This window comes from Pteronotus mesoamericanus, unplaced genomic scaffold, assembly GCF_021234165.1.
Source record: "Pteronotus mesoamericanus isolate MK-2021 breed Mesoamerican mustached bat unplaced genomic scaffold, CSHL_Meso_final scaffold_232, whole genome shotgun sequence".
Lineage (NCBI taxonomy): Eukaryota > Metazoa > Chordata > Mammalia > Chiroptera > Mormoopidae > Pteronotus > Pteronotus mesoamericanus.
In genome coordinates, this window is record NW_026555311.1 from 22,341,397 (window position 1) to 22,367,889 (window position 26,493).

The following is a 26,493-nucleotide window of genomic DNA, read 5'->3' on the forward strand; positions in this document are numbered from 1 at the left end:
GAGGTAAACAAATTAGTCAAGGGGATATATAGTACAGCACAGAGAATACAGTCAATAGCTATGAATGGGGCCAGGTGGGGACTGGAGATATTGGAGGTATTTTTTTTTTGTATAAAGCAGTGAAGTTCTCTTCAATATAAAAGCAACTGTACACTGATGCATCCTTTTAATTTTTTTCAGAGAAGCAACTGTGCAATCCATTGTGTGGCTGAAGAGCCATGACAGCTTATTATGATATGCAAATGGATATTTTGGAACAATTTCAAAACTGTTCACTTGTTCTAATATATCTACTCTTTGTATTGTCTCTTATTCCAAATCAAATGACTATACCAAATTAAGTGAAGACATTTTCATTCCCAATGATTTAGGAGGGTCTCTGCTTGGGGGAGCTGCTGTCCAAGAGAGAAAAAAGAAGGCGCGTAAGGAAAGAAATGACGGAAGAGGGTTGAGTCCAGTGAGTGAATTACATTTCCCAAGGTATTGTGTGACCTGCATAGGATCTTAAATTCAGGGAGGTGGGGAGGAACCATTATTAGGAAAAAGGGAAATAATTTGACACCTGAATTTGTGGACTGAGATTCATACTGCTACATCCAACAAGTAACCCAGAAGCTCTTCAAATTCCTTCACTGAAGTTTTTTATGGAGGTTCCATTTTCTAGGCATGATTGTTTAATCTTTGGCCATTAGTGATTAGCTTAATTCTCTACCCCTTCGTCCTTCCCTAGAGGCCTAGCAGGTAGGGATGAGATTTTCAACCCTCTAATCACATGGCTGGTTCGTCTGGCAACTAGCCCCATCCTGGGCTATGCAGGGGCTCCCGCTACTGGTCATCTAACGTAAATTCAGACAGGGTTGCAAGGGGTGTTTGAAAAACCAAAGACTTCTTGGGTCTTGACAATTTAGGAGCTTGTAAGAGTTTTAAAAGCACTGTGCCAGAATACCAGGATAAAGACCAAATTCCAGCTATATAATATGAAAAATAGAGGCATTTATTGAAGAAGATATAAGGTACATGAAATATTGTACACAGGACAATGACACCTCAGTCCCCTTCAAAGTAGGCCCTTGGGACCTCACACAGTTCTCCCAGTGTATCTTCCGCTGTTCAAAATGCTAGGCAGCAGCTAGGAAAGAGCAGCCAGAGGGGAAATAAAGGCAGGGCCCTTGCCATTGCAATCTAACAAAGGACTTAGTGCAGGAGGCTAGAAACAAAAGAAAGACATGTCTCCCCAATTCCCTCAGCAGTCCTGAGCTCAGGTTGGTAAGGCTGCAGTGTCTCCTGAGCATGGCAAGCAGAAAAGCGCAGGAGGAGGGGAGAGTCCTTGAGACTGTGCTGAGAGAAGGTGCCTCTGTAACAGTCTTACTAGGAGCTGGGTGTCCCGAACATCACAAGTGGGAATTGCACAGGAGGAAGAGGAATTATATGCTGGGAATGGGGGCTTCTGTAACAATTTCACTAAGACAAAGGACCTTTACTAACTGAGAAAAAGAAAGTCTGTGTAGTTGTACATTATACCCAAATGAGAGAAGCTGACTGATGTATATAACCCTTGAACCCCAATAGTATACTTAGATTAGCAAAGTACCTACTTATAGCCTCAGCTCAAGTGTATAGAATAAACTTGCTAACAAAGTTACTCACAACTTTATTTCTTTTATACATGGGGCATTTGGAATAGCCAGGTGCCTGTAGGCAGCTTTGCACTCACATGTGTTTCATAAATAAACTTGCTATCTCATTCCCACTATATGTCTTTGTCTCTCACTTGAATTATTCTCTTGTGAGGGAGACAAGAACCGAGGCAGGGGAAGGGTCCTCCTTACTCGGGTCTCTCTCCCCATCCATAATATATTTTGGTGCCATGACTTGGTAATGACGCAGATTCCACCCCTTGTCTGCAGCCATCCAGAGCACAGTGAGTAATGGTGTCACCAGCAATGTTTTATTGCCTGTTCACCTTTAGGATTAAAGGAGATCAGCAATGCTGTAGAGGAGGGGTGTTCAGATATGCTGGGTCTGTGTTTGGAGGCAGAAACAAAGATGAGATCTAAAATGAGTGCTCGGGTTCACTTTGGTTCTGAAGCTGAAGAGGCACCCCTTCCCTCTGGTATGAGTTCTTGGGCATCCCTACATGAGTGGGGGCCTTGTGGAGGTGTCTGAGGTCAGTCCCTAAGATGCACAGGGGCCTCATATGGAACTTCTACCACTGTAATGTAACTTTGGCTCATCTGGGAATGTGTAAGATAAGGGTTGGTCACCCAGCACTCTGATCCCCCTGGCTGTTTTAGACAACCGGGGAGGAACTGAGACAAGTAAGAGAGCTGGGGATGGCCAAAGGCGTAATGGCCTTTGGGAGCCCCTCTCGCAAAACAGCACACTTTGACCTACTACTCAAAACCCCCAAGTTTTTTCTGCCTCTAAACCATGGCCAGGGAACAGTGAGTTTATATCATTAACTTGTTGCATCTCTCCCCTGAGGGGCAGCGTTGTCCTTGCCAGGTGAATGTCTTGCCCTCTTCCCTGCCCCTTCTCAGGCATAAACCTGATCTTTCTTCTAAAGTTATGGGTCCCTAAGAAACTTGCAGCCAGCGGAGCAGTGGCAGTGGAAGCTCAACCCGGGCTTAGCCTCTAAGCCTATCTCCAGGACCCCCTTTTTCTAACTTCCAGGTGAATGAAGTCAACCCTGCTTTGGCTGATTCCTTTCCTATCCATAATGTTTCTAAGGAGCAAAACAGCTTGCATAGGCTCTCCCTTGTTACTTACTACATGCTAAGTCTTTCCTTGGTTTCACTGCCCCCAGTTTTGACATAAAATATAACATGGCTGAGAGAACAACATGTTTAACTCATCAGTCTATATAGTAAGTTTGCTACATCTCACTGTCCCACAAGGCTTGTGGCGACTTTATCTGCATCTGTATCCCCGTATAGGAGCTGCAAAGCAGGGTACTGTTGCATATGCCAAGCAGCAAGAGAGAGAAGTAGTTGGGGACTCCTCATATTCCAAAGATATTATCCAAAAGGGCCAGAAGAGGTCCCTACTTTAGGTTACCTTTATAAGCATGGTCAGGAGAGGCATTGGCTGAAGGCTGTTGATAATAGCCTGTGGACAACAATATCCCAAGAGAACTCTGAAAGGACAAATAGAGGGAAGGCTTTAAAGCTTTTTCTTAGGTTAGCTAGAGTCTCATACACTATCCCGTTGGCCCAGAAATTGGTCCCCCACCAGCTGTGGAACAGGAGGGACTGGAGCACTTTTTAATATACATCATAAGGTCTCTCATTCCAGGTTTCAGAACGTTTTTAAGATTTATTAAATACATTTTAAAAAGCTGATAGAAACAGTCGAGACTGCCTATTTTATCCAAAAGGGCGCTTTTCAGGTTTTAGGGAATTGGAAGAATTGCCTCTGTGGATATGGACCAAGAGGGGAGGAGACTGGTTGTGGTGGGCTGAGGGAACGACGTTGGGCACACCCGTGCCTCTCCTCCACATGAAAGGCCTCCTCGGCTGCCCACCCGCCTGTGGCCAGTGACAGCCCCAGTGCAGCTTGAGGGCATGACTGCTCTCGGGGCCCTCGCATTTTTCCAGCACGAGCCAGGGACAGGGGTTACTGCCATCGCTGCCTGTAGGAGGCGTAGACGCTATGACTTCCCAGGGCTTAGTTCCCACATGGCTAGGAGCCAGCTCGTCACAGGCAGGGTCACACAATAGAATGTGTGCCTTGCTGGGCTCCAGCCTCTGAGATGCTGTAGTCTGGCGCAGCACAGGATGTGGGTCCTGAACTGTTTCCACTCTCACAATCAGAAAGATGCACGTGGATCTCATCACAGATGGAGCTTCTCCTGCACAAACACACAGGGGTGTCCAACCTGTGGTCTGCAGACCGCAAGTGGCCCAGGATGGCTATGAAGGCAGCCCAATACAAAATCATAAACTTACTTAAAACCTTTTCTTTTCCTCATCAGGTTTTGTTAGTGTTTGTGTATCTAATGTGTGGCCCCAGACAACTCTTCTTCTTTCAGTGTGGCCCAGAGACACCAAAAGGTTGGACACCCCTGGTCTAGAATAATCTGGCTGTGCACTTCAGACCTAGAGAGAGAGAGCTACTGCCAGATGAAGGTGGCTGAAAGCTCGTAGATGCACACGCCAGAGAGGATGGAGACCTGTTTGTGTGGCTGGCTTAAGCTCCAAAGGACAGATAAGCAATAATGGAGAACTTCTGGGCATGGTTTTGGTGTGCAATCATTTTGGGAGCAAGGGCGGTTCTATGTAAAGATCCAGAGCAGCAATGCTCCCAACTCCCCACCCCCACGCCATTGGGAACCCTGTTAATAAAAACCTATTTCCTTCCATACAAATCTTTGTGTTATGTGTATATGCGGCGACAAGCGACCAGACCTCATGCTGTCCAGTTACATAATCTTTTAGTTAATCTGCTTTTTCTTTAGTGTCCTTTCCAATGTGCTAGGGTGGAGGAAGAATATTTTTAATCAACCATTTGAAATTACTTTAGATAGATCAATCAAGTTTTAGGGAAGCATCTTACTATTACTGAATCAAAGATTTTTTTAGAAATATAAAATAAATTCCTTAATTTTCATGTAATTTTGATGCATTAGAGCAGCTTTTGAAGTCCAATAACTTTAACATCTGCCTGTTTTATGTGATGTTATTTTGACATGTATGATTCTGAAGCATCTATGAATATTGTCAAAAGTGATTTTTAAAAGGCAATAATCAGGATAACATAGATTTTAAAAATTGATTTATGTGAGAAATTCTCTTTTATCTTGGCAATGATTTATTTTCATATCCTTTCATAGTTAACCTTTCTTCAAACCCCTGCAAGTTTTTGTGTCATTATAACATAAAGAAAAGTAAATAATGTAGCAACTGAAGTTCAACAAATAATTTCCTGTTGCATTTTCTTATTTGTATGTCTTCATTTCCTATGCCTTTCCCCCAAACACTAATATGCTAACTCAGGGTAGGGATATGTTTCATTTTTGAAGTAAGCAACCCAGCATGCAAGACTATCTTTTTATTTATTTTTTTTCTCTCAGTTTTTCAATCTGTCAGTTGTTGCTCTGCAAGTTTATTCTGGCAATAAGATATCTTTTGTTCTATTGTTTCTGAACTCCAATATTTGAGTCTGTCTGTCCGTGTGCACTGGCTTAAAGAAATGCATGAGCAGGAGTTTTCAGTATAGAAAGGTTTATTAAAGAGTTGGCTAACCTGGAGTGCAGGCAAGCTTGCGCTCTATAGACTCGCCCATGGCATGTAGGTTACAGATCATTTTGAGCAATATCACGAGACCATAGGTTAGGGTTTCAGAGTTGTGTTGGAGGCCAATTTGTTGAAGGTGGGGCAAGGGTAATAAATCATTTCTTCAGGTGTTGAAAAAAGCTCTGAGGCCTGCTCTGGCATCCTTCTGTCTGGTCTCAATGGGAAAGTAGCCAGAAGATAATTTCACATTGTGGCTCAGGAGTTAAACATAACTTAGGTCAAAATATCTTTAGCCTGCCAGAGGTCCAGACCTTGTTACCATTGCTCAAATTGTAATGAGGGGGATCCCCCCGGAAATGGGAAAGGGTGAAAAACTGCCAAAGACTGCCTACCCATGCATTGCCAGGGAGATGGGGAGGATGCGTGAATGACTCAGCTGAACAGGAGTTCAAAGGACTGATGCTTGGAGCTAGAGATGGGAGGGACATACCCTCTCATCTGCTTCTGCCGCGGGGGGTTATAGGAGTAGTTTTTCAAAGTTGATCATGCAGGAAACACATGCTTTTGTTCTTCTCTGCTCTGGCTGGTTGGTCAGCAGCTGGGGGCTCAGGCCCTTGAACCAGCATGCATTGGAGGAACTGAGCGATCTGGGAGCATCTGCTGTGTCCCTCCCTGAGTGCTCCAGGACCTGCCCAGCCAGGAGTACTATGGACTTTAGGCTAGTAAGAAGGAAGGGGAGGAGGCTGGGCCAGAAGGGGTCCTGGGAGGTGGCGTAGTTAGGTGGCAAGCCCTGCAACCTTCCTCCGCACCGTAAGCCACAGGAAGCCATCAGCCGTGGCCAACTGCCCACGCTGATGCGCTCCTTCATGGGGGTGCTGCATCTCTGGTGGCCACCCACCTGCCTCCAGTTTGAGCCTGTCAGTGGCAGGCCCTGCGCCCCTCCCCTGCATGTCAGTGGCCTGACACCTAAAAGCTGGGGTGACAGTTGCCTAACTGCCACCCATGCATTCTTCCAATGGGGACCCACAATAATGGCAATTCCTGCCATCGTTGCCACTCCAACCCTCTCCAGCCCAAGCAGAGCCTCAAACCCACCGCACTAACATGTGGGACAGGGCTTAGCAGACCACCAGAGGGCAGCAGCCTGAAGAAGAGGAAAACCTACCACTAGGAGGACATCAGCATGTACAGATTCCAAAGGATGACAAGGGTGGTGCTTTGGCTGGGAGGAGAGGTTCCTGGTGCAACCTTATGCTGAGCTGGCAGAAAAGGTAGCAGGGTGATTCTGAGTTGTTTTAAAGGAAACAGGCTTTAGGGCAGAAACCTGCCATTATTTCAAGTTATATATGAGGTCTGTCCAGAAAAAGACCAGCCATTCTTAATATAACAAGAACAGCTTGCACAACATTGACGTAACCTGGCAGCCACGGAGAGTGAACTGGAATGCTCATTCAAGAACAATGATCACGTCACTGTACTAGTCATAGGGTATGGAAGCCACTGAGTAAGCATATAACTGTGTGGCTATCAGATTCAAAATGGCTGAGCAAGTAGAACAACAAATCTGTATCAAATTTTGCATTAAGCTTGTGCATTCCTCTGCAGAGACTACTTAGATCATTCAGAAGGCTGCAGCTACTGGCAGCAGGTGATTGGCAGCTTTATGATGACAATGCACCTACTCATGCAGCACGTCTCCTGCAGAGTTTTTTGGTGAAACATCAGATCACCCAGGTGACTCAGCCCCTCTATAGCCCAGATTTGGTGCCCTGCAACTTCTGGTTTTTCCCAAAACTAAAATCACCTTTGAAAAAGAAGAGATTTCAGACCATTGATGAGATTCAGGAAAATACAGTGGGGCAGCAGATGGTGATTGGGAGAACTGCGTGAAGTCCCAAAGTTCACACTTTGAAGGGGACTGAGGCATCATTGTCCTGTGTATCTTGTTCAATAAATGTCTCTATTTTTCATATTATATGAAAAATGTGTAACAGACCTCATATGCTTTAAATAAAGCACTCCTTTTCCTTTCCACTGGACTATGTCTCCAGAGTTTTTGCCTATGGGTGGCAAGTGGTTGGACCCCACTTGCTATTCTGGAACAGCATGAGGTTGTTTAGTAACAAGATATTGGTTATTGTTTTCTGCTTTCTCATAGGTTGCTGATTACCCAGGGAAAATGCTATATATGAGGTATAGGGAGAGAAATATGATTTCTGTAGCTAGAATTCAAAACTAAATTTAATCAAAGTCAAAGATACTTGGTTTCACTATCCGTTTTCATAAACTTTCTGGCTCTACTAATTCTGTTCATTTTGTTGACTCTTTTTCTTTGTTAAGACTCAAATCCAACAATAAGCAGTTATTGAGAGCTTGCTAATTATTTCCCCTTCTTTTCTATGCATTTCCCTTTACCTTTCACAACCTTCTTTCTAGCATGAAAATGCTAGCCAATCATTGAATATTTGCTAAGTCCTATATGTTTTATAGGTATTGTCATATTTAGTCTAATAAGAATTCCAATACTGAGTAGGAACAATTTTTATGACTTTTTATAGATAAATAAAATGAAGCACATATAAGAAAATGCCACATAACTTGTGATTGGAATTTGAACTCAGTCACTCATGCCCATAATGATACCAATCTCGGTTCAGTTGTTTTTTGCTTCAAAGGCCTGTACTTGAGATGCAGGTGCCAATGTAAGGAAAGGTGGTTTATTCAAGTATGGGCAGCTTGAGAAGGAGGAGGACTCCCACCATAAAACACATCTTAACATCTTGGTGCAGGCAGAGGTTTTATTATTAGGGAGAGGGAAAGCAGAACAAAGAAGTCAGGGGGTGGCAGTTGAAAGTTTTCTATGAGTAAGTCAGCGGAGTCAACTCTGATTGTGATCTTGAAACCGGTCTAGCAGAGGTCTGGTTTTTATGATTGAAAGTCATCACGTCTCCTGGAGCCAGAATGTTAGGGTGCTGTATTTAGCTTCCTTTGAAGTTAGTTCCTGGAACTCTTACACAAATGTGCTATTTATCTACAGGTTACATATTAGTCAACAATTCACCTTTTACAAAAATACTTTTAACAGAAATCATATAAGAAGAATGAAACAGGTGTGTGACAATAAGATTCTCCCCACTTAATAGACTGACTATCACTGTAAAACACCTGTGAAACCTTGGGTGTGACCAACTGACCACCGATTTCAGGCTTTGTTAGCAAGCCTGTTAAAACCTGATTAACTTGACACCTACATCTGTAATTAATCCTGGTTATAAAAGTTGATTTAAGGTAAACAAATAATGGTATCAGAACTTTTAGCAACATTCAGTAGTCAAACTAGTTTACAAGTGATTCTTGTAGCTTTCTATTAGGTGTTAATCCAGTTCTATAGATTTAATTTAATTGCTACATTGAATAGGTAGATGGTTCCAGGAAATATCAGCTATATGAGGGAGACTGTGTTAATGAAAATTTAATATTACTCTTACTATTCCATATACTTGCATGTATAAATTATGCAATTATTTATAGCATCACTCTATTTGAAGTAATTTTAGTTACTTTCTTAGACAATATGATATATACATAACTGTACATACCTGAAACATATGTCCTTATGAACACTTCCCTCATACTTCGGGTCAAGCATTAGTAAACAAACACTAAATAAATACCTACTATATGTTGGTCATTTGGGTGGACCTTGAGAATATGGCAAATAACAAGAAAAACCAGTGTCAAGTCCTTGTGAAAAAAGCTTTAATAAGTGTAAGAAATAAGTGGCTACTGTAGCTTTCTGAGTCTGGAATTCTTTCTTTTCTCCACTGCAGTATCTATGTCAGAATGTAGATAGGAATGCCAGTGTTTCATTATAATAAAATGTAATTGGGAGAGTAAATGGCGGGGGGGGGGGGGGATGGGGACAGCTGTAATCGAACAACAATTAAAAAAACACAATATATAGGGTTTCAGAAATCTTTTCTTTTTAAAAATTTTAGTCATTTGCAAAATAAATTTGATTGTTTAGAGGTCTATAACTTATTCTTTATTCAAAATGTCTATAATTTTAATAATGTTGTTTTAATTGCAATAGGTTGTAAATTTGCAATAAAATAACAAGAAGGGAGGCTGTAGCAGATGTTCTGTCAGCACATGTGATTTCATCTGAGACAATTAAGCATTCATCATACTTAATCTTCATCAGTTGAAATGTACTGATTTTCAATAATGTGTGGTCTGTACATTTAAAAGGCTCTCATAGCTTGGATAATTTTTTTTTTAACTGGGGCATTTTCTTTATATAGTAGGTAATTTTCTCCAAACATTTTTTAATTCATTATTATAAATAATTTTACTTAGTTGTGCATTATTTTCAAATTATTTGATTATGAAGATAGTTATTTTTTTAATAGATGCAGTCAATTTAAAATTTATTTTTTGGTCATTTGATGTGTCCTTGGACATGAGAAATATTTCACTAAAATAAATAAAATACCATCTATGCTTAAACTGGATGCAATTTTTAAGTAATGATGTTAAATTATTTCTTTGAAATATACTACTCAGATAGCAATTTAATTTATCCAGATAGTTTTAGAATTCTATGGAACAACACATTAGCAATAACATTTTTATTAAAAATAATACAGTTTAGTCCCGATTCAGTACCATATACAATGAAAACATATGTCATTGAAAATATAGTATATCACAGGGAATGTTTTTGTTATTTGACCTTAGAAAATATGGGGTAAAAATAAAAGAAGAAAAAGGAACCATAGGATTTTATAATCAGTACATTCTTTAAATGATGGTTCATGGAATGTGTGTAAGAAATTGAGGCTGGAGAGGAGAAAGAAGGATAAGAGAGCAAAAGAGGCAAAGTGAGAGTGAAAGAAGAGGAATTCAGAAGTAGAGAAAACAGAGACATACAAAGAGGAATAAGAGGAGGGGAAGAGAAAGAGAAGGAACACACGGATGAGGGGAATGGCAAGGTAAGGGGAAAGAAAAGGGGACACAGAAAGGGAAGGGGAAATATAAAACTTAGAAGACTAAAGCTTTTTCTTGCACTTGCAAAGCTAGACATTTTCCTGCTGACATTCAGGGGCTCATGTAGAGAATCAAGCTGTTGGTTAATGAAAAGGTGAATCCTGCCTTGAGGCTTGCTTTCACAGAAAGGAGTATGGGGGGAGAGAGAAATGAATGAAGGTTCCTGCCAATGGGCTCTGGAGAGAAGCAATTAGGTCTTGGCTAGTTCTCAGGGACTGCACACACCATTTGTCTTCACATAGAACAGTCTTGGTTTTTGGCTAAATGACAACAGTTTGGGAAGCTCCTAAGGAAACACGGGGAGTTGTGTAGAAACACAGGGAGGGTGAATCCAGAGGTCAATGTAAGATGTAAAGTGTGGGGGAGGGGAAGAACAGACTTGCTCGTATTGTGTAACTTCCAGAATATCTTGCTATTCATTCTGAAAATTTTTCATTTTAATCTTGGATGATAGTAAGGACAAACCAGAAGAATGTGTCCTGATACACGTTCTGAAATCTTATGAAGAGTCTTTTCTCCCAAACTCCGCCCCACAGTTTCATATATATGATGTTATTCTCTACTTTTTTTAAGAGATGCAGATGGAAATCAATGAAATTTTACTTTAGATCTGAGGGGAAGTATGTTTGCCACCTAAAAAACACCTTTTAAGATATTGATTATTTTAAGCTTGTTATTTTAAGAAACAAAAAGACTCAGAAAGAATCTTTAACCTCTCCCTACCCTACCCTTCCCAAACTGGCTAAAAAATTTTAGATAGCTGGCCTGCTTCAGAAAGGGAGATATTATGATAGATAACTATAGTTTAATATGAACTAGGCATGATGATAGACAGAGAGGAACCTACCAGGCCCTTTGACCAAAGTCCTCTCTGTGTCTCATTGTAAAAGTGGCCCAGCAAACACTTATTTACCAAACATTTGCTTTTCTATCTCCATGCAAATTGCCTTCATGCCCTTTGAAGTCGAAAACTTCTACCCTTGCTTTCTCCTTACCTCAAGATGGCATGTAAGTCTTAACTGCCTCTGTCCTCAGGTCCCATATTCCGGGAGAACTTCTGTATATACATACATCACACATGTGGTCATTTTCTCCTGTTAATCTATCTCATGTTAATTTATTATTAGTTCTAGCCAGAAGAATTTATAAGGATAGAAGGAAGATCCTTCCCAACAGGTGGAAATTTATTTTCCCTTACTTTTCAAGACCTTTTTGAGAGAGAGAAAAGCATATATTATTACAAACTATTTTATGATAAATATTTATACAGAACATATTTTACAATAAGGGCAATTTGAATTCATTTGAATTGGCACTACTCTAAGATTTTTTTAAAAAATTTCAAATCCACTAAGGAAAATTTTAAAAATCTATTGCATTTTTTTTAGAGCTCAGAAAACACATTAAAAATTAAAGACATTTGCTAACTTCCCACATTTATTTAGCAGTAATGCCAGTATAGAAACTTGGCAATTCTATTACCTGAGCTTAAGCTCCATTTATTAAAAATGTGCCCATTTTACTCATTTATGCTTTTTGTTTTAATGTGCAAAGCTGCCTTTTAGGACTTTAGGACTTTAGGGCTTAAGTCGCACTGCGCGGGTGCCTATAGGGGCGCACCACCGCGGGGAGCGCTGCAAAGAGTACAGCGCTCCCTGAAACCTGAGGGAAACCAGCTGGGGCCAGTTGAGGTGGGAGCAGGGCTCTGAAACCCACAGAGCCCGTCCTGGGTTGTCACAGATGAGAGGGATAAACACAAAATGTCTCAAACACTTCTCTGTTTGCCGGGAGAACAGACGCCGGCAGTTCCCTCTCACTAGAGAAGGCCGTGGTCCATCCCTCCAGTGGGGAAGGTCCTGTTGCCCTTTGTTCCAAGGCTTTTATTGAAAATCTTATCCATGGGGTATGTAACAGGAATACATACGTTATCTCATTACATCAGTATGGTAAGTTTCACAGTGAATATATGATGCTTTTAACAAGACAAGTGACAGGAGTACACTGATTTACATGGGTCCGAGAGGAGACTAGAATCAACAATAGAGACTATAGATAAGGGGAGAGTAGATAAGGGGAAAGTAAAGCGCCTTAAAGATATAGGGTAAAATGTGTAAAGTAAATGTCTTAATGATACCAGGTAAAGGGTACAAATAAAGCAAATGTCTTAACAAGGTAAGGGGTGTAAATAAAGGTCCTTCGCAGCATGAGCTGACCAGAGATTTGAGGGAGGAACAGAGCACACTCTAAAGAATTTATTTTTAGGCCTAATTACCCTGGGAGTGGCCAGATCTGATTTAGGGCTGTTTTTCCTGCCACTGTTTCAAGCCTGAGCCAGGCAGGGGGAGGGAGCCAGCACGGAATAAGGAGACTGATTTTTGGCTGCAGTGAGGACTCTGGCCATGTCCAAGCAAAGCCGAGAGGTGCAGGGGCCTTTTTGCCCCTTCTCTGTGTGCCCCAATTTCTTGTCTGCTGCCAATATCCGCCAATACCTGTCTTAAGTCGTTTACCTCAGCACAAGGTAACTTACCCGTCCCTCATTGGCTATTGACCATCCATGGCAAAGCAGGGAGGCGGGGACAGGCCAAGTCTCCTCAGGAGCCTGCTTTCCCAAGGCCTCCTGAATATTTCTTTGGGGCCCTCCAGCCTGTTGGCGGGGTTATAGCTCCTTGAAACCAGGCCGGGCGTTTCCCAACAAGGAAGTATGTTGAACAACCACACTGATAATCACTTTATATCAGAAAATAATCTTGGGATTCCACTGAAAGAAAATTTGTGCGAATGGTAAGACTTTTTTCTTGTTAGACAAATTGTCAACTTTCATGAAATGAAACAAGAGGGGAAATAAAATGAGAAAACATAACCACAATTTTTGGAATTATGAAGAAATTCTTGTCCCTTTCCTTCCTAGTTTTGTGATGCTAATGTTAACATTTGTCAGAGAATAGCATTCCACAAAGCACAATGAATATCATAAAATTTTTTCAAAACAAATTCATGATTTTCAAAATGGCAGCTGGAATGAGCAGAGGCAGCAACAATTTTCCTACCATAGATTTACTCTGGTAGTTTTTTTTACATCATCAAGGCTAGAGGGAAGTTGATTAAATGCTATCAGTTTCTAACATCTCAGATGAGTTTTGCTCTTCACACTATTTCATCCTGTGTCTGGCCATATTCTCTCTCTCAAAAGTGACTAATTTGACTTGAGTTTTTTCTTTTCCTTCTCACTGCCTTCCTCCTCCAGTTAGCATTTTCTTCCTCCTCTCACTCATCTTCCTCTTCCTCACCTTATTTCTGTTTTCCTCTTTCTTCTTCATCTTGTCTTTGCCATGCATTTCCTGCCAGAGAGCTGCCAGAACCCATAGGGAAAGAAGATGTTCATGTCTTTTTTTTCCTGAAGTCTGTGTTTCTTTTGATTTTACAATTGAGGGGAAATATGATGTTATGACTTTTAAACTGTAGTGACATAGGGAAACTAATAACTTGTGATTATGTGCACTTCAAAAAGAGAATGGCAGATAAAATTCTGCATAATTATTTACTTTTGAAAGAGGTTTCTTCCTGAGGCAGTAATTATTTGGCCCTATTGCAAATAGGTCTTTAATAAGGTCTCTTGTTAAGATAATTTTGGTGTGAAGGTGTGAAGTGACTATCTTGTTGGCAAAACCACATCAGTGTATTAAGCATTTAGCGAGTGTGTGTATCAGCTGTTTGTTACAGCTAGAATGAGAATATTTTAAGGAATTTTGATGTATTCATCAAAGTCCTAAAACCTCTAACAAAGATAACAACATTAGCCAAATATAGATGTCACACTTTAATTTTCTAGATTCAAAATTGAGAGATCAGAAATAGTTTTGGGTTGGTGATTATAAATTAAAGTATGTTTCCATTGAGTTGAGCAAAGTAAGTTTTATGAGGAAATTTTTTTTAATTTTAAAATTTAATTAATGAGCTTAAGGCATTTAATTCTTTTCCCATTTTTGGCATGTTCTCAGCATTTACTGATCAGTGATATTCCACTAACTGCAGTACCAAGGACTTCATTGAGGTTTATTTCATTTCTCATGGAATTCCAAGGTGCTCCACAGGCATCTGAGTCTCCCCATTATAAAATAGATTACAATCAGTTTTATCAGTATTGCTTCAGTGACATCTACAATGTCTGTCTTAAAAATAAGACTATCTTCCTTTTGTGACACTCAAGAATGACTCTAGGGTATATGGGTGTGTTGTCATAATGATGTTGTTTCCACAAATATGTTCTAGTTGGAGTGTACCATGTGGGAAAAGAGAAGCCAAAATGATACAGAAATGCAGTGATGGTCTTTGTTTATTGCTTCCATTCATTGTATACAGTAAAGTTCATTGTATACTGTTAATTCCATTCATTGTTTGCTATGAATATAGAGCCCTGTGATAAGCTAATACCCACTGATGACCAGTCAGTGTGCTGACCATTTAAATGAAATAGAGATTATGAAATAAAATCATGATTCAAAAAAATGTATTGACAAGATTCAGGAAGGGCATTTAAAGTCACATTAAAAAGATATGCAATCTCTAGAGGGTCTTTTAAATTTCATTTACAGAATAATTTCCATGCTATTTACCTTCTTTCTCAGTAGGAGTAAAGAGATCTAAACACATTCATTAAATAGCAAATCTGCAATGGTAGAATAAGAAAGTACAGTGGGGAATCAAAAAAAGTGTTGAGACTATGGGTGGCCTCTCCGTAGGATATTCTTTGTCAATAGTAGATTACTTTGTGACAGCTCATGAAAATTAGTGCATGTAAATATACCTGTGAAATTAGGATAAAAAAGAACATGTTCTTGGCATATATTTGGTGTATAAGCAGCAACTATCTTTGCCAAAGTTTAATATTCTTCTTATATATTAAATTATCCATCTAGCCATATCAAGTCACTTTTGGAAATTGCTAGAAGTAGCGCAAATAAATGAATTTTTCCTACATGTTTTCTGGTCAGTTACAACAATTCCTAGTTTACAAATGTCATATAGATGAAGAAATAAATGTGTGGTTCTCTTTGTACATTTTAATATTTTGCACAATTAATGCTTTGTTGATAATGACAGTGACAGCAAGGTAAATGAGGGGAGGTAAATTACAAAAATAATTGGAAACCATCTGTAATCATCTGTATTCTGGTAAAAAGATTCTAGGGAATCAACTTCTTAGTTGCTGAAGTAAGCAAAGTAGTGCAGCATTTACAAGAACATGCCCCCTCGGCTGTTTCATTTGGTGCTTTTGCTCTTTGCTTGAGTGAAATTGATATGATATTTATTTGAGTCTAAAAAAATAGAACATTCAAACAGGTGTTTGAATTCAAATTTTTGGATTTAGATTCAAATACAATGATAACATACTAAAAAGAAAAAAAGACTTCCATGTTGTGTCGTTTAGCATTTTCACTGTCATCTTTGGTGGGGTTGATATAAGCATCTATTTGAATCTAACTACTAATAAGAAATCATGCTACAACCAGGATCTGCTCTAGGCTGATATTTTTAAAACAATGAAAATAACATTTTAAAATATTCTATATATTACTACATTCAACACTTGGCATCTGTAAAATGTTTGACAAAAAGCCCAGGCTTTGATAATTTTCAAAGCAATCTATGAATAAATGTAATAAAAACTCCAAAATTTGACTTCTTCCAGAGTTTGAGATTGATTAATTAAGATGTCATCCCAGAGAAATGAACAAGGCTTCGTAATTGTTTTCTCTACACACAAACACAGTATAACTCATTGAAGATTCTCACTGAGCTGAGATAAAAATCTCTCCAGAGTAGGTGCTTTATAACACTCCTCAGCTCATTGATGAAACCCTGGGTTCGAAATCACTGGGGCAGCACTCATCTCTGCCTTTAACAGGGGAGATCAACCCAACTAAATGCAGTCTAAGCAGGGCAGGCCTATCTTTTTTGCTTCAATGTTTCTCACAGGTGTCCCGCAAGGACAGATTGGGAAACAGTTTTGACTAGTAAGATAAATTGTTACATTAAAAAATGCCTTTAATAAAGACAAAAATATTACTCAACTAGTTTCTAATGTGAGAAAATTGACAATAATAAACCATAACAATTTTTTTTCAAAAGGTACCAGGGTTCCCTATCCATTCTCTTCATACTTGAATTAAAAGTGCATAAAAACCTTAATTTTTTTATATCACACTATATATATATAATGTTTATATATTAGAGATATATATATATTATATGTTAGATAAATAAAAACTTTATGTTATATATGTATATAACTGAATGTATATATAATGATATATATACTGTATATATAATGTAACTGAACTGCTACAAATTAGAAATTAATTTGATTAAGTAAATTTATATTTTAAAACAGATGACCAAAAAAAAAAACCAACTTTCTCTAAGAGGATTAAATAGACTAGTCCACCAAAAATCAATATGGCTTATTTTAATAATATCATAATCCCCGTATAATATTAGCCCATTCTCTTCCAAAACAAGAATTTTGACTGGTGCAAAAGGGTACAGAAGAGCAATATAGGTACACTTCACTTTGTATATGAACTTCCTCAATTCCTGGAGTGATGCAAAGGAGGTAATGAAAGTTTGGTCTGAGGTGCAGATAAAAGAAGGGCTAGTTACTTAAGATTCATCCCCATTCTTACTGAGCTACTAGTCATGATTTTGGTGGTAGTAAACACCGTCATGTCTCTGTATTCCAAATGCAGATTCTGTCTGTAGTGATTTACTTGATATTTTAAAGTTATTTTTATATGGGATTTCTCCTGCATGTCACAAAATAGGTAATTATTATTAAATAACTGCCAAGTGAATGAATGTGAGATTGTCATCAGTAATTAGGGTCTTAGCGTACTTCAGGGGCTTGCTGGGCAGGAAGGACTGGTGAGAGAGAAGAGCTCTGGAATTCAACCTAAGAAGTAATATTCATAAAAATTTGCTGTCTCCATAGGAGAAAATCTAGGAAATCTTAGTGTTATATTTTTCATTCATAGGTAAGTTTGATCATGACAATTAGAAATATATTATTAAACTAATTACCTTACATTATGCTGGGTGAATGTTTTTAAAAAATAGCCAAACAATATCTTAGCAACTTAAAAATTATTACAATGCCTTTTAGCTATTAATGGTAATTTGTCATTTGTGTATTTCTATAAATATTTATCAAAATAAAAAATACTACTAATAATTAAATTCCAAACACCACAGAATCATTTAATGCTAAGTGTTTTCATCTAATTACAAAACCAATTAACTAAATTGTGCATGGCAATAACGAACATTGTCAAATTATTTACTTCCTTCTGTTTTGCTAATATTAATGAATGAGCAGTAGATTGAACTCACTGGAATCTATGTTGAAATGTGTATTTGTAAGACAAAAATTCTATTTAGTCTATGAGTCCTTGGAGAAATAAGATGAAAAACAGTTTAGATTGTGATGCAATTTTAAGTAGGAACTAAATAAGCTATCAAAAGTCACGAAATATTTTGAAAAGAGCACATTTACACATAACAGAATAGAAATTGTCAGTCAGCCAGCCTCCACTTGTCAGCATCTCGCTCACAACCTCCCTGGCTGCCGCGAGGCTGGCGAGTGAGGCTGGGGTATTGAAGCCTAGTTATTTTGACTCTGCATGAAACATTCTAATGGGTAATACTAAAGATAACAATGTTGTGTTGTATATTTGAAAACTGCTAGGAGAACAGATCTTAAAAGTTCTCATCGAAAGAAAAAACTACAATATTGTGAGGTGATGGTTGTTAACTAAATTTATTGTGGTAATCATTTCACAACATGTACTTATATCAAGTCATCATGTAGTGCACCTAAAAATTATACAAAGTTTTATGTCAATTATATATGAATTTTTTAAAAAAAATGCTCACTGCAGGTGTGTCTAATATTCATCAGGTTGCAGTTTGAAACTTTCTCCTATATGAGTTTCCTACGTGTTGTAGGGTGTTCATTCCTCTTTACTGCTTGGCTGTCCTCTGCAAATAAACCTGAGTTCGCTTAACCTTTCCTCTGTTGCTCGACCTGTCCGTAGTATCTAATTTTGGCTATTACAAATAAAGCTTCTATGAACATTCATGTACAAGTCTTTGGACATATGCATTCAAGCTGAAGCAAATTTGAAAATTTTTCAAGCTTCGATTTATAAGGAAATACTATTTTCACTTTAAAGACTGGTGGCATTTAAAAATTGTGAGTTTTGATGAGAATGAGTGGGGCATAAAGAATACTATTTTTCATGAACAAAACAGAACTATGGATGGGTAGAAAAATTCTTGGGGGCAATTTAATAGTACTTATGAAAATAAAAAATGTTTATCTTTTGTTCAAGAAATTGTCTGTAATTTGCTGTAATATTGGGAAAATTACTTAGCCTGTATGTATGGGGGACTCTGGCCCACTGATTTGCCGTGGATGAAAGAGTCGTTCCTGACACTGTACGCCTGTCAAGGAAGGCGATTCTCGCTCAAGGAGAATGCCCTGAGCCCCCATGCTCATTGGCTTTTATTGAGAGGGTTACAAGCAGGGGATAGGTAGCAGGAATGTATAGGTAATCTAATTACGTCAGTAACTTAAGTTTACAGAGAATAGGTGATGTTTGAAGACGACAATGGCAGGAACACACGGAATTACTTGGGTCCAAGATGAGCAAGCATTATGGCGCCAGATGGGATTTGGGTCAGGGTCCAGGAATTTTGTAAATTTCTTTCCCAGCCTTGAGCTGGTTATCTGGTATAAGATTAAGAGAGCTTGAGGGAAAAACAAAGCATGCTTCAAGGAGCATAAATTACTTCGAGGCCTGATTTCCCCCGGGGGCCCTCGCAGTTATTACTGGGTCCTGCCTATCAACGGCATTACCAGTGTTCCAGCCAAGTCTTATGGGGCCTCTCCCAGGCCCCAGCTTGTGTGGAACTCCAATCCCTGATACCACACAAAGTGGCCCCCTATGTGTATGTGTCAATTTCTTATCTGTGGAAAGCATATAATAATATGTAGTATATATTTCATAGGTTTAATATGTAACTCATAGGATTATATTTTGCATTACACAAATTAATTTATGAAGAATGCTTGCATACCAAAAACATTTCATTATTATTTTTACTATTACCTATAAAATCTATTCTTCAGAAATACTTTGTCAAATACGTAGGAAAGTATTTTTAAGAGTGTTCACTACAACAATATTGTTACAGTACAACATTGGAGACAATCTCAATGACCTTTGATAGGGATTGGTAGAGAAATTGTGGTATATCTGAAGGAGGGTATACAAGGAAAGGATGAATGGATGTGCTGGAAAAGATATGGCCTCATTCTAAATTCTGCCTTCATCTCTAGTCATTGTGGAAATTGGTCCATTTATTAATCTCTCTGTGTCTCAGTTTCTTCAACTATAAAAATGATAACAATAATACCCACCTTATGAATCTTTGTGAGAAATGGATGAGATATCACATGTAAATTTCTTAGAAGAGAATTGGGGCATAGTGAGCATCCCGTACATTATAGCATCACTTTGGAGTATTTTGTATCCTATATAAAAATCCAGGCAGGTCTGAATGTGCTGTTGCAGTAGGACACCCTAAGATAAAGGTTTTACTTTTCCCCTATAGATATTGTATAATAGAGGCAAGTAAAAGATCCACTTATATATCCTGATATTTGCGTATAGATGTTTGAATATCTGTCAGTTATTACTTTATCCTCTAATTAAAGGAAGAGAATAATAGTTCTCTTTCTTAATTTTGATTACAAAAAAAATTTTAATATATAAAATTGATTAACTCAACAGTAAAGAGTAAGTATCAAAATAAAAAACACTTATTAGTCTTTGAGTACTTTATTTAAATTTGTGAATTTAAGAAATACATGTTAATGTTTATATATGCAAAGGATAACACAAGTTAATGTTTTATTGGAAAGGCTTCTGTGACTGACAATGTTGAGTGACTATCATTGGATATTACTTTACATTGAAATGACCTAATATGAGAAAACAAAAATAGTTATGCTAACACACACACACTTTGTTTTCTGCGCTACTGAATCTCTTTAGGAAGAACCCCTTCATATTCAGATTACTCAAAAGATATCCAAATGACTTTATGAAATAAACAAACTTACAGCCTTAGATTTAAAAGGCAGATTTCCATCTCGTGTAGAAAAATTAAAAATAGAACCAATGTGCATGCAAAGGTAGATAAAAACACTGGCTACTCCTCAGTAAGGGTGACGGTCTGTCTCTCCCACTAATTTACGTGCGGTATAGCAAGTAACCACTAAAGGTAGTAGCTGGGGGAAATTTGGCTGGAATTGTTCCTTTTACAAGTCGTAGCCACACTTCCTGCCCATAATTTAATTCCAATAAGGCATCCCCAGTCAAAACCCTATCACAATGTACTTCACTGTCAATATTTGCAGATTCAAATGCAAGCTTGTCTCTTCCATCAACCACTAAAAATCCAGAGATATGACCACTAAATGACTCAATAGTATACTTAAAAACATATACCCCAAGATACGGAATTCTGAATTTTCCAGTACTTGGAGTATATGAAGATCCATAATTGACATCCAAATTATTAAATAGAATAGGACCAGGTGTAGTCATTCCATATGTATGAGACACAAAAAAAGCAACTATTGGTGCATATCTGTAAGATCCTTTGGAAAAATCTGTTAAAGGAAAAAAATGGAACAAGTTAGTTTTAATGTTTTTACCTTGCTTTGCGTTTCTTCATATCCTTATCATTTTATCTCAGGTACAGAAAGGGTTAGCAGAAGAAAAAGGCTAGCCTTTGATAACTGTTCATCATATTTAACAAAGGCTGGTGTGTCTGGATGCCTCCCTATCCTCTTGGCTGAGTTACCTGAAATCGCTAAGCATCTCTGAGCCTCAGTTTCTCCATTTAGATGAGGAAAGAATAATAATAACATTCTACCTCCCTCATAAAAATAATTCAAAAGTTAATTTGCATGTTGCTTTGTTCTCTCCAGAGAGAAAGGAATTCAAAGCCCTTTGAAGGAATTGAAGCTGACATGTGGTAGAAACGATTTTTCCAGCACTTTGTCAAACAGTATCTAAAGGCTAAACTGAAACCTAATGAAGTCACACGCACTATAGAGAAGTAGACAAAAGGAATTCTCTATGTAATTAATGCCAAATGTACTAACAAAGGCTAAGATTTAAAAATAGACTAAAAACTTTACTTTTCACTATGTGGCATATTAAAAGGCTGATTTGAATATGTTTTTTGTTCTCACTAAAGAGAATATATTTTAAATGTTGCATATATTTTCTTGTACAAAAAATCAGAAGTGGTACATTCTTGAAGTAACTTTACAGCAACCAATGATTAAAAGATAAATGCACAAAACAGACATCTTATGCTACTCAATTAATTCGAACATGTTGTAACAGTCCTAACTCAGGCACATGGCACTATTGGCTTGACCTTCATGGAAGAGGTGCTTTGCTAGTAAGCACTTAAGAAAGCTCCATTTAAATGACCGCATCTGATATGAATGAAAGGTGTATTGTTTAACAACTTGTTTAAAGAGAAAGCGTTTATATTCTATTTAGGGTGCCCAGGGGAAAAAAAAAACCTGCCTCTATTACACTAATATTGAAAATTTCAACCAGTGTATGTCAACATGAATTTACTGGACAAAATTATGTTTCTATTTGTAAATCATGTGCATTATTCAGTAAGTTTCAGAAGTAACAGGTATTAATCCTCAAGGGAATCCAGATTAAGCAGGCTTAAATATTCATTCATAAATATTTCCAAACGTGTTTTTGTATGTGACATTGAAATCAAGGGCATATGTACTTTCTTACCTGGAGCTAAAGCGTTTTCCTCCATTAGCTTGACAGTGCAGTTGTGACCAGTAAAGGGATGTCGGCAGGCACAGACAAAGCTCCTCCTCCCATCTACGCACGTGCCCCCGTTCTGGCATGGGGACCTGCTACACGCTTCTTCTGTTACTGAAAAAGAGTCAAGATAAAAGAGGGCAAAAGTGACAGGTTTTCTGTTGATTTCAAATCATAGTGTCCAGCAGAATGAGACAAAAAAAAATACTAAGAAATAAGAAAAATGGGTTCCTAGGTCCGGGTTGGCCTTCAAGGTAGTCACATGATTTCTTGAAAATCCCTTACCTCTCTGAGCTCTCTTGCTTCTTGGAAGTGGGAATTATTCTGTGGTCCATTGCATATATTTGTGTGGAAATATGAATATTTTGGTTAGCTGGTCACAAAATCATGTATGTTTGAAACTGGTACATGATAAAGGTAATATTTCAAATCATCGGAGAAGCAAAGTGTCCATTCAATACTTGTGCTCAGATAATTGGTTAGCCATAAAAACATAAATTCCACATGCACAAAAATACTAATGAAAAAACCCCCTCATAGGATTGCATTTCAGTTAAATAAAAGAAATATCTTCATAGAGATTTAAAATTTTGGAAAACCTTTTCAAAGCAAAACAAAACTGAGAAGTTATAACCGATAAAATCCTGAAGCTTGACCACTGAAAGAATTAAAATTCATTTGCAATAAAAGCCACCATTATCAAAATTCAAAGATAAGTGACAGATTAAGAAAAAACAAAATAACAGACACAACAATTCAATGACTAATATACATAACATATGGAAAATCCTGACCAATCCAAAACAACAACAAAAAATGTAACCTTCTAAAAATAGTGAAAAGTGGGCAAACAATTTGAGCTGGCAAATCACTGAACAAAAACACGAAAGCTCACAAAAAATTTAAAGCTATTCAACCTCACTACTAATGAAGGAATGATGAATTATCACCACCAACTGTTCTCTATCAGGTGGCAACATTTAAAAAGTTAGAAAACAGCCCTGGCTGGTGTGGCTCAGTGGACTGTGCACTGGCCTGTGAACCAGTGTCACTGGTCTGATTCCCAGTCAGGCCTGGGTTGCAGGCCAGGTCCCCAGTAAGGGGACCCTCAAAAAGCAAGCACACACTGATGTTTCCCTCTCTTTCTCCCTTCCCCTCTGTCTAAAAATAAATAAATAAATCTTTAAAAAAAAATTCCATCATGGAGCTATGAGAGAAAATGGGCCTTCTCATACAGTGTTGGTTAGAGCTTTAATTGTTAGAACCTTTGGCTAGGATAACTGGCCCATAATTATTAGAATTTAAAAGGTTCATTTGCTTTGAATCAGAAATTTCTTCTGGTAAAATGGAGACTCCAGACACACTTCCTATGTATTCAAAGATAATTGTTCACAAATGTTCTTTATGACATCATTTGCGTCAGTGAAATATTGTAAGACATCAAAATGACCATTGATGTGGGACCTGTTAAATGAAGTACAGTATCTTTTCACTAAGGAATATTAGCAGTTTAAGAACGATGACATTTGATTTATTGAAGAGAGTAAGTTCCAGTCCATATAGTAGATATAGAATAATTTTATGTATTTAGAAAGCCTCAAATTATGAATATGGTTATAAACAAAATAGTTATGTAAATGCAGAGAAAAGGATAGAATACTGATATTACTGGCACAGTTATCACTATGGCACCACCTTGTGGCAATAGTGTAAACAGTTTACAGGCCACGCATTTCAATGATTTTTAAATTTAGGGTTATTTGTTTTGTTTAACATTTTTCTCAAGAAGTACAATCTATAAATACTTTACATACATCCTATTTCATATTTAAATAATTAAAATTCACATAAAAACGTGACCACTGCATGCTTCTATTATTAAGAATTTTTGGCAAATAAAATATATATTATTTATGCAATTAAAAAGTGATTTAAATTATTTTGGTATATTCTCTGCAATATGTCATAAACTATTTTTCCAACTAAGACACACAAAAAATATTACATATGTAATATCTTTTAACAAATGTTTTATGGTCTACATTTCTTTAACATTATTGCTCAACTACGTGAATAAGTTATTAAACTTTACCATTTGCTGCTAGCCATCATTTTAAAATCTAGCCCATTATGTGCTGACTTTAAAAACTTTAGTGATTCTCTATTACCTATAATGAATTCTTTATGTCAAAGCACTGGCTTTATCTGTTTTCACATTCTCTGAATCCAGCTCAGTGATCAATTCACGGGATAGTATTCAATGAACGTGTTTCCCTGGGAATGAATCAACTGTGCGGTGGAGTTGAGGGAATACTGAATTATTTATGTAACCTGATCAGCGCTGTAATTCTTATTTTCCCAGATGGGAAAATGCCACCGTCACCAGTAGACTCTGGCCTGCCCATGAATCAGGGATAAAACCTGTCCTAGGCAGGAGAATTTTGGGAACTCTAAGAAATGTTTTTTTCTTGCATTGCTGTTAGCTCTACTGTGAGTCCACACGACCAGGGCCATTGCCTTCTCCGTAATGTCCAGGGTGCACTTTCCATTCTTCTCCTCGTGTCCCATCACCTCTAGAAACAGGGTCTTGCCTTTTTTCCCTTCTTTGAGTTATTTCAGAGGGTTCTATTTTGCCCTTTATTTCAATTTCTTTGTAGGGTTATTCATCTAGAGTAAGGGTCCCCTTGAATCTAATTAGGGGCCTGCACTTTCTTGTATTGCTGCAGTAGCTCAAAATTGCTGAGACCACACACAGTTCACCTTCCAGGACATCTGTCATCGTGCCTACAGAATATCAGTCTAGGGCACCTCACCCATTGCTCTGCACCTGCTCCTTCTGCATGTGTTTTATAGTCTTTGCTTTCCTTGATGTTTTAGATACCTCTGGTTTCTAAGTCCCTGCCAAAATAATCTACATTACAGTACATAAAATTATGCTTATGGTTCCCGGAACTGGACATACTGTGAACTGAGTCTAGTCAGAGTAAGCTATGGTAACAATTGTCAGAAAGAAATGACCTCGCACTTCTGTTAATTTACATAAGCATCAAGTGTTCATTGTCTATTTTTGCATCTGTATCACACTGGGTCATAACAGGACTTCTATGTTCTGATGTCACTGACAGTCTTTAAAATCTCATACTTATTTAATTCATTTTAACAATAATTCACAATTATTACTGATAAGTAAGTGTATCTTATTACATTTGACTTATTGTCTCTGGTCTTTGTTTTAATTCTGTATGCAATGTTTTAACCACCCCTCCCAGCTTTGGTATCATTTTCAAAGGTATGTTTTATGTGTTCATCCAAGTCATTGAAACAAATACTTAGTGAATCGATATGAAATACCTAGCTTTATAACACACAACTAAAGATTGATTGGCACTGATTTATCAATTGAAACTATTTGTACTTTATTATACAATTAGCTACAAATCTACTTTTATGAATCTTATCTGACTTTCATTTTTCTACTTGATTTCTAGAATACTTAAAAATTGTTAGGTACCTTTAAAAGTTTCTGTGCATATCTGTGCTCAATAGGCAATTTGTTTTTGAATTAACAACAAAAATAAGACTTCAATAGAATATCATTTTTTTGACATCTTTCCCATACCTGTCAAAAGTATTAATAACATATAATTCCTTTAATTATTACCTGATGTTTAGAAGTTTGCTTATTAAATTTCTCACACTATTATATTTGCTCACATGTCCTTCTTAATTCCAACTAGAGTGTGAGCTTTGTGAGGTAAGAGCTCAGGTCTTTTATTTCTTAAACTTTGTGGCCCTACTTAATAGCACTGTGCCTGACATATAGAAGTGCTAAAATGTCTTTCTAAAGATGAATAAACAAAGCAATCAAAGACTGACTAGATGACCATGTCATTCTTATCCAATACTTTATTGCTCCTTCAGTTTCTTGAAAAATCACAGTTTTCTTTTTTTAATCACCAAACAATGTTTATTGTGCAGTTCTAATAGTTATTTGTGGTATCTTAGTTTAGAGTGAGTCTTAATAGACATTTCTACTGCCTAATTTAGGCTAACAATCTAGTTATATATCTATAAAGTTCATGATATTTCTTCAAACATTAAATCACTAAAATGACTGAGGATTTATGTTATAATTTTATAAATATTCTACAATTACAGAAATTTGCTTTATTATTCATTTTATGAAATAATCAAAATGATTTGATTATCTAACAGAAAATTACTGATCGAGTCCGTCCAATCTACCTATGAGTTCTGTAAAACTCTAAATCAAAAGC

The 26,493-nt window shown here is 37.6% G+C and overlaps 1 protein-coding gene across 2 annotated transcripts in view; it reads right to left on the reverse strand.

Annotated features, from left to right (window-relative positions):
• Positions 1-20,501: 20,501 nt before the first annotated feature.
• MMRN1 (multimerin 1) overlaps positions 20,502-26,493 on the reverse strand; it is a 61,972-nt gene continuing 55,980 nt past the window's right edge. The window contains exons 7-8 of one of the 2 annotated variants that reach the window (XM_054591548.1): positions 22,184-22,330; positions 20,502-21,018 (exon numbers count right to left, since the gene is read on the reverse strand). In XM_054591548.1, coding sequence (XP_054447523.1) covers positions 20,597-21,018; positions 22,184-22,330 — 569 coding nt within the window. In that variant the 3' untranslated portion in view covers positions 20,502-20,596. The remainder of the gene's footprint in view (positions 21,019-22,183; positions 22,331-26,493) is intronic. The other variant, XM_054591549.1, reaches the window with a different exon arrangement.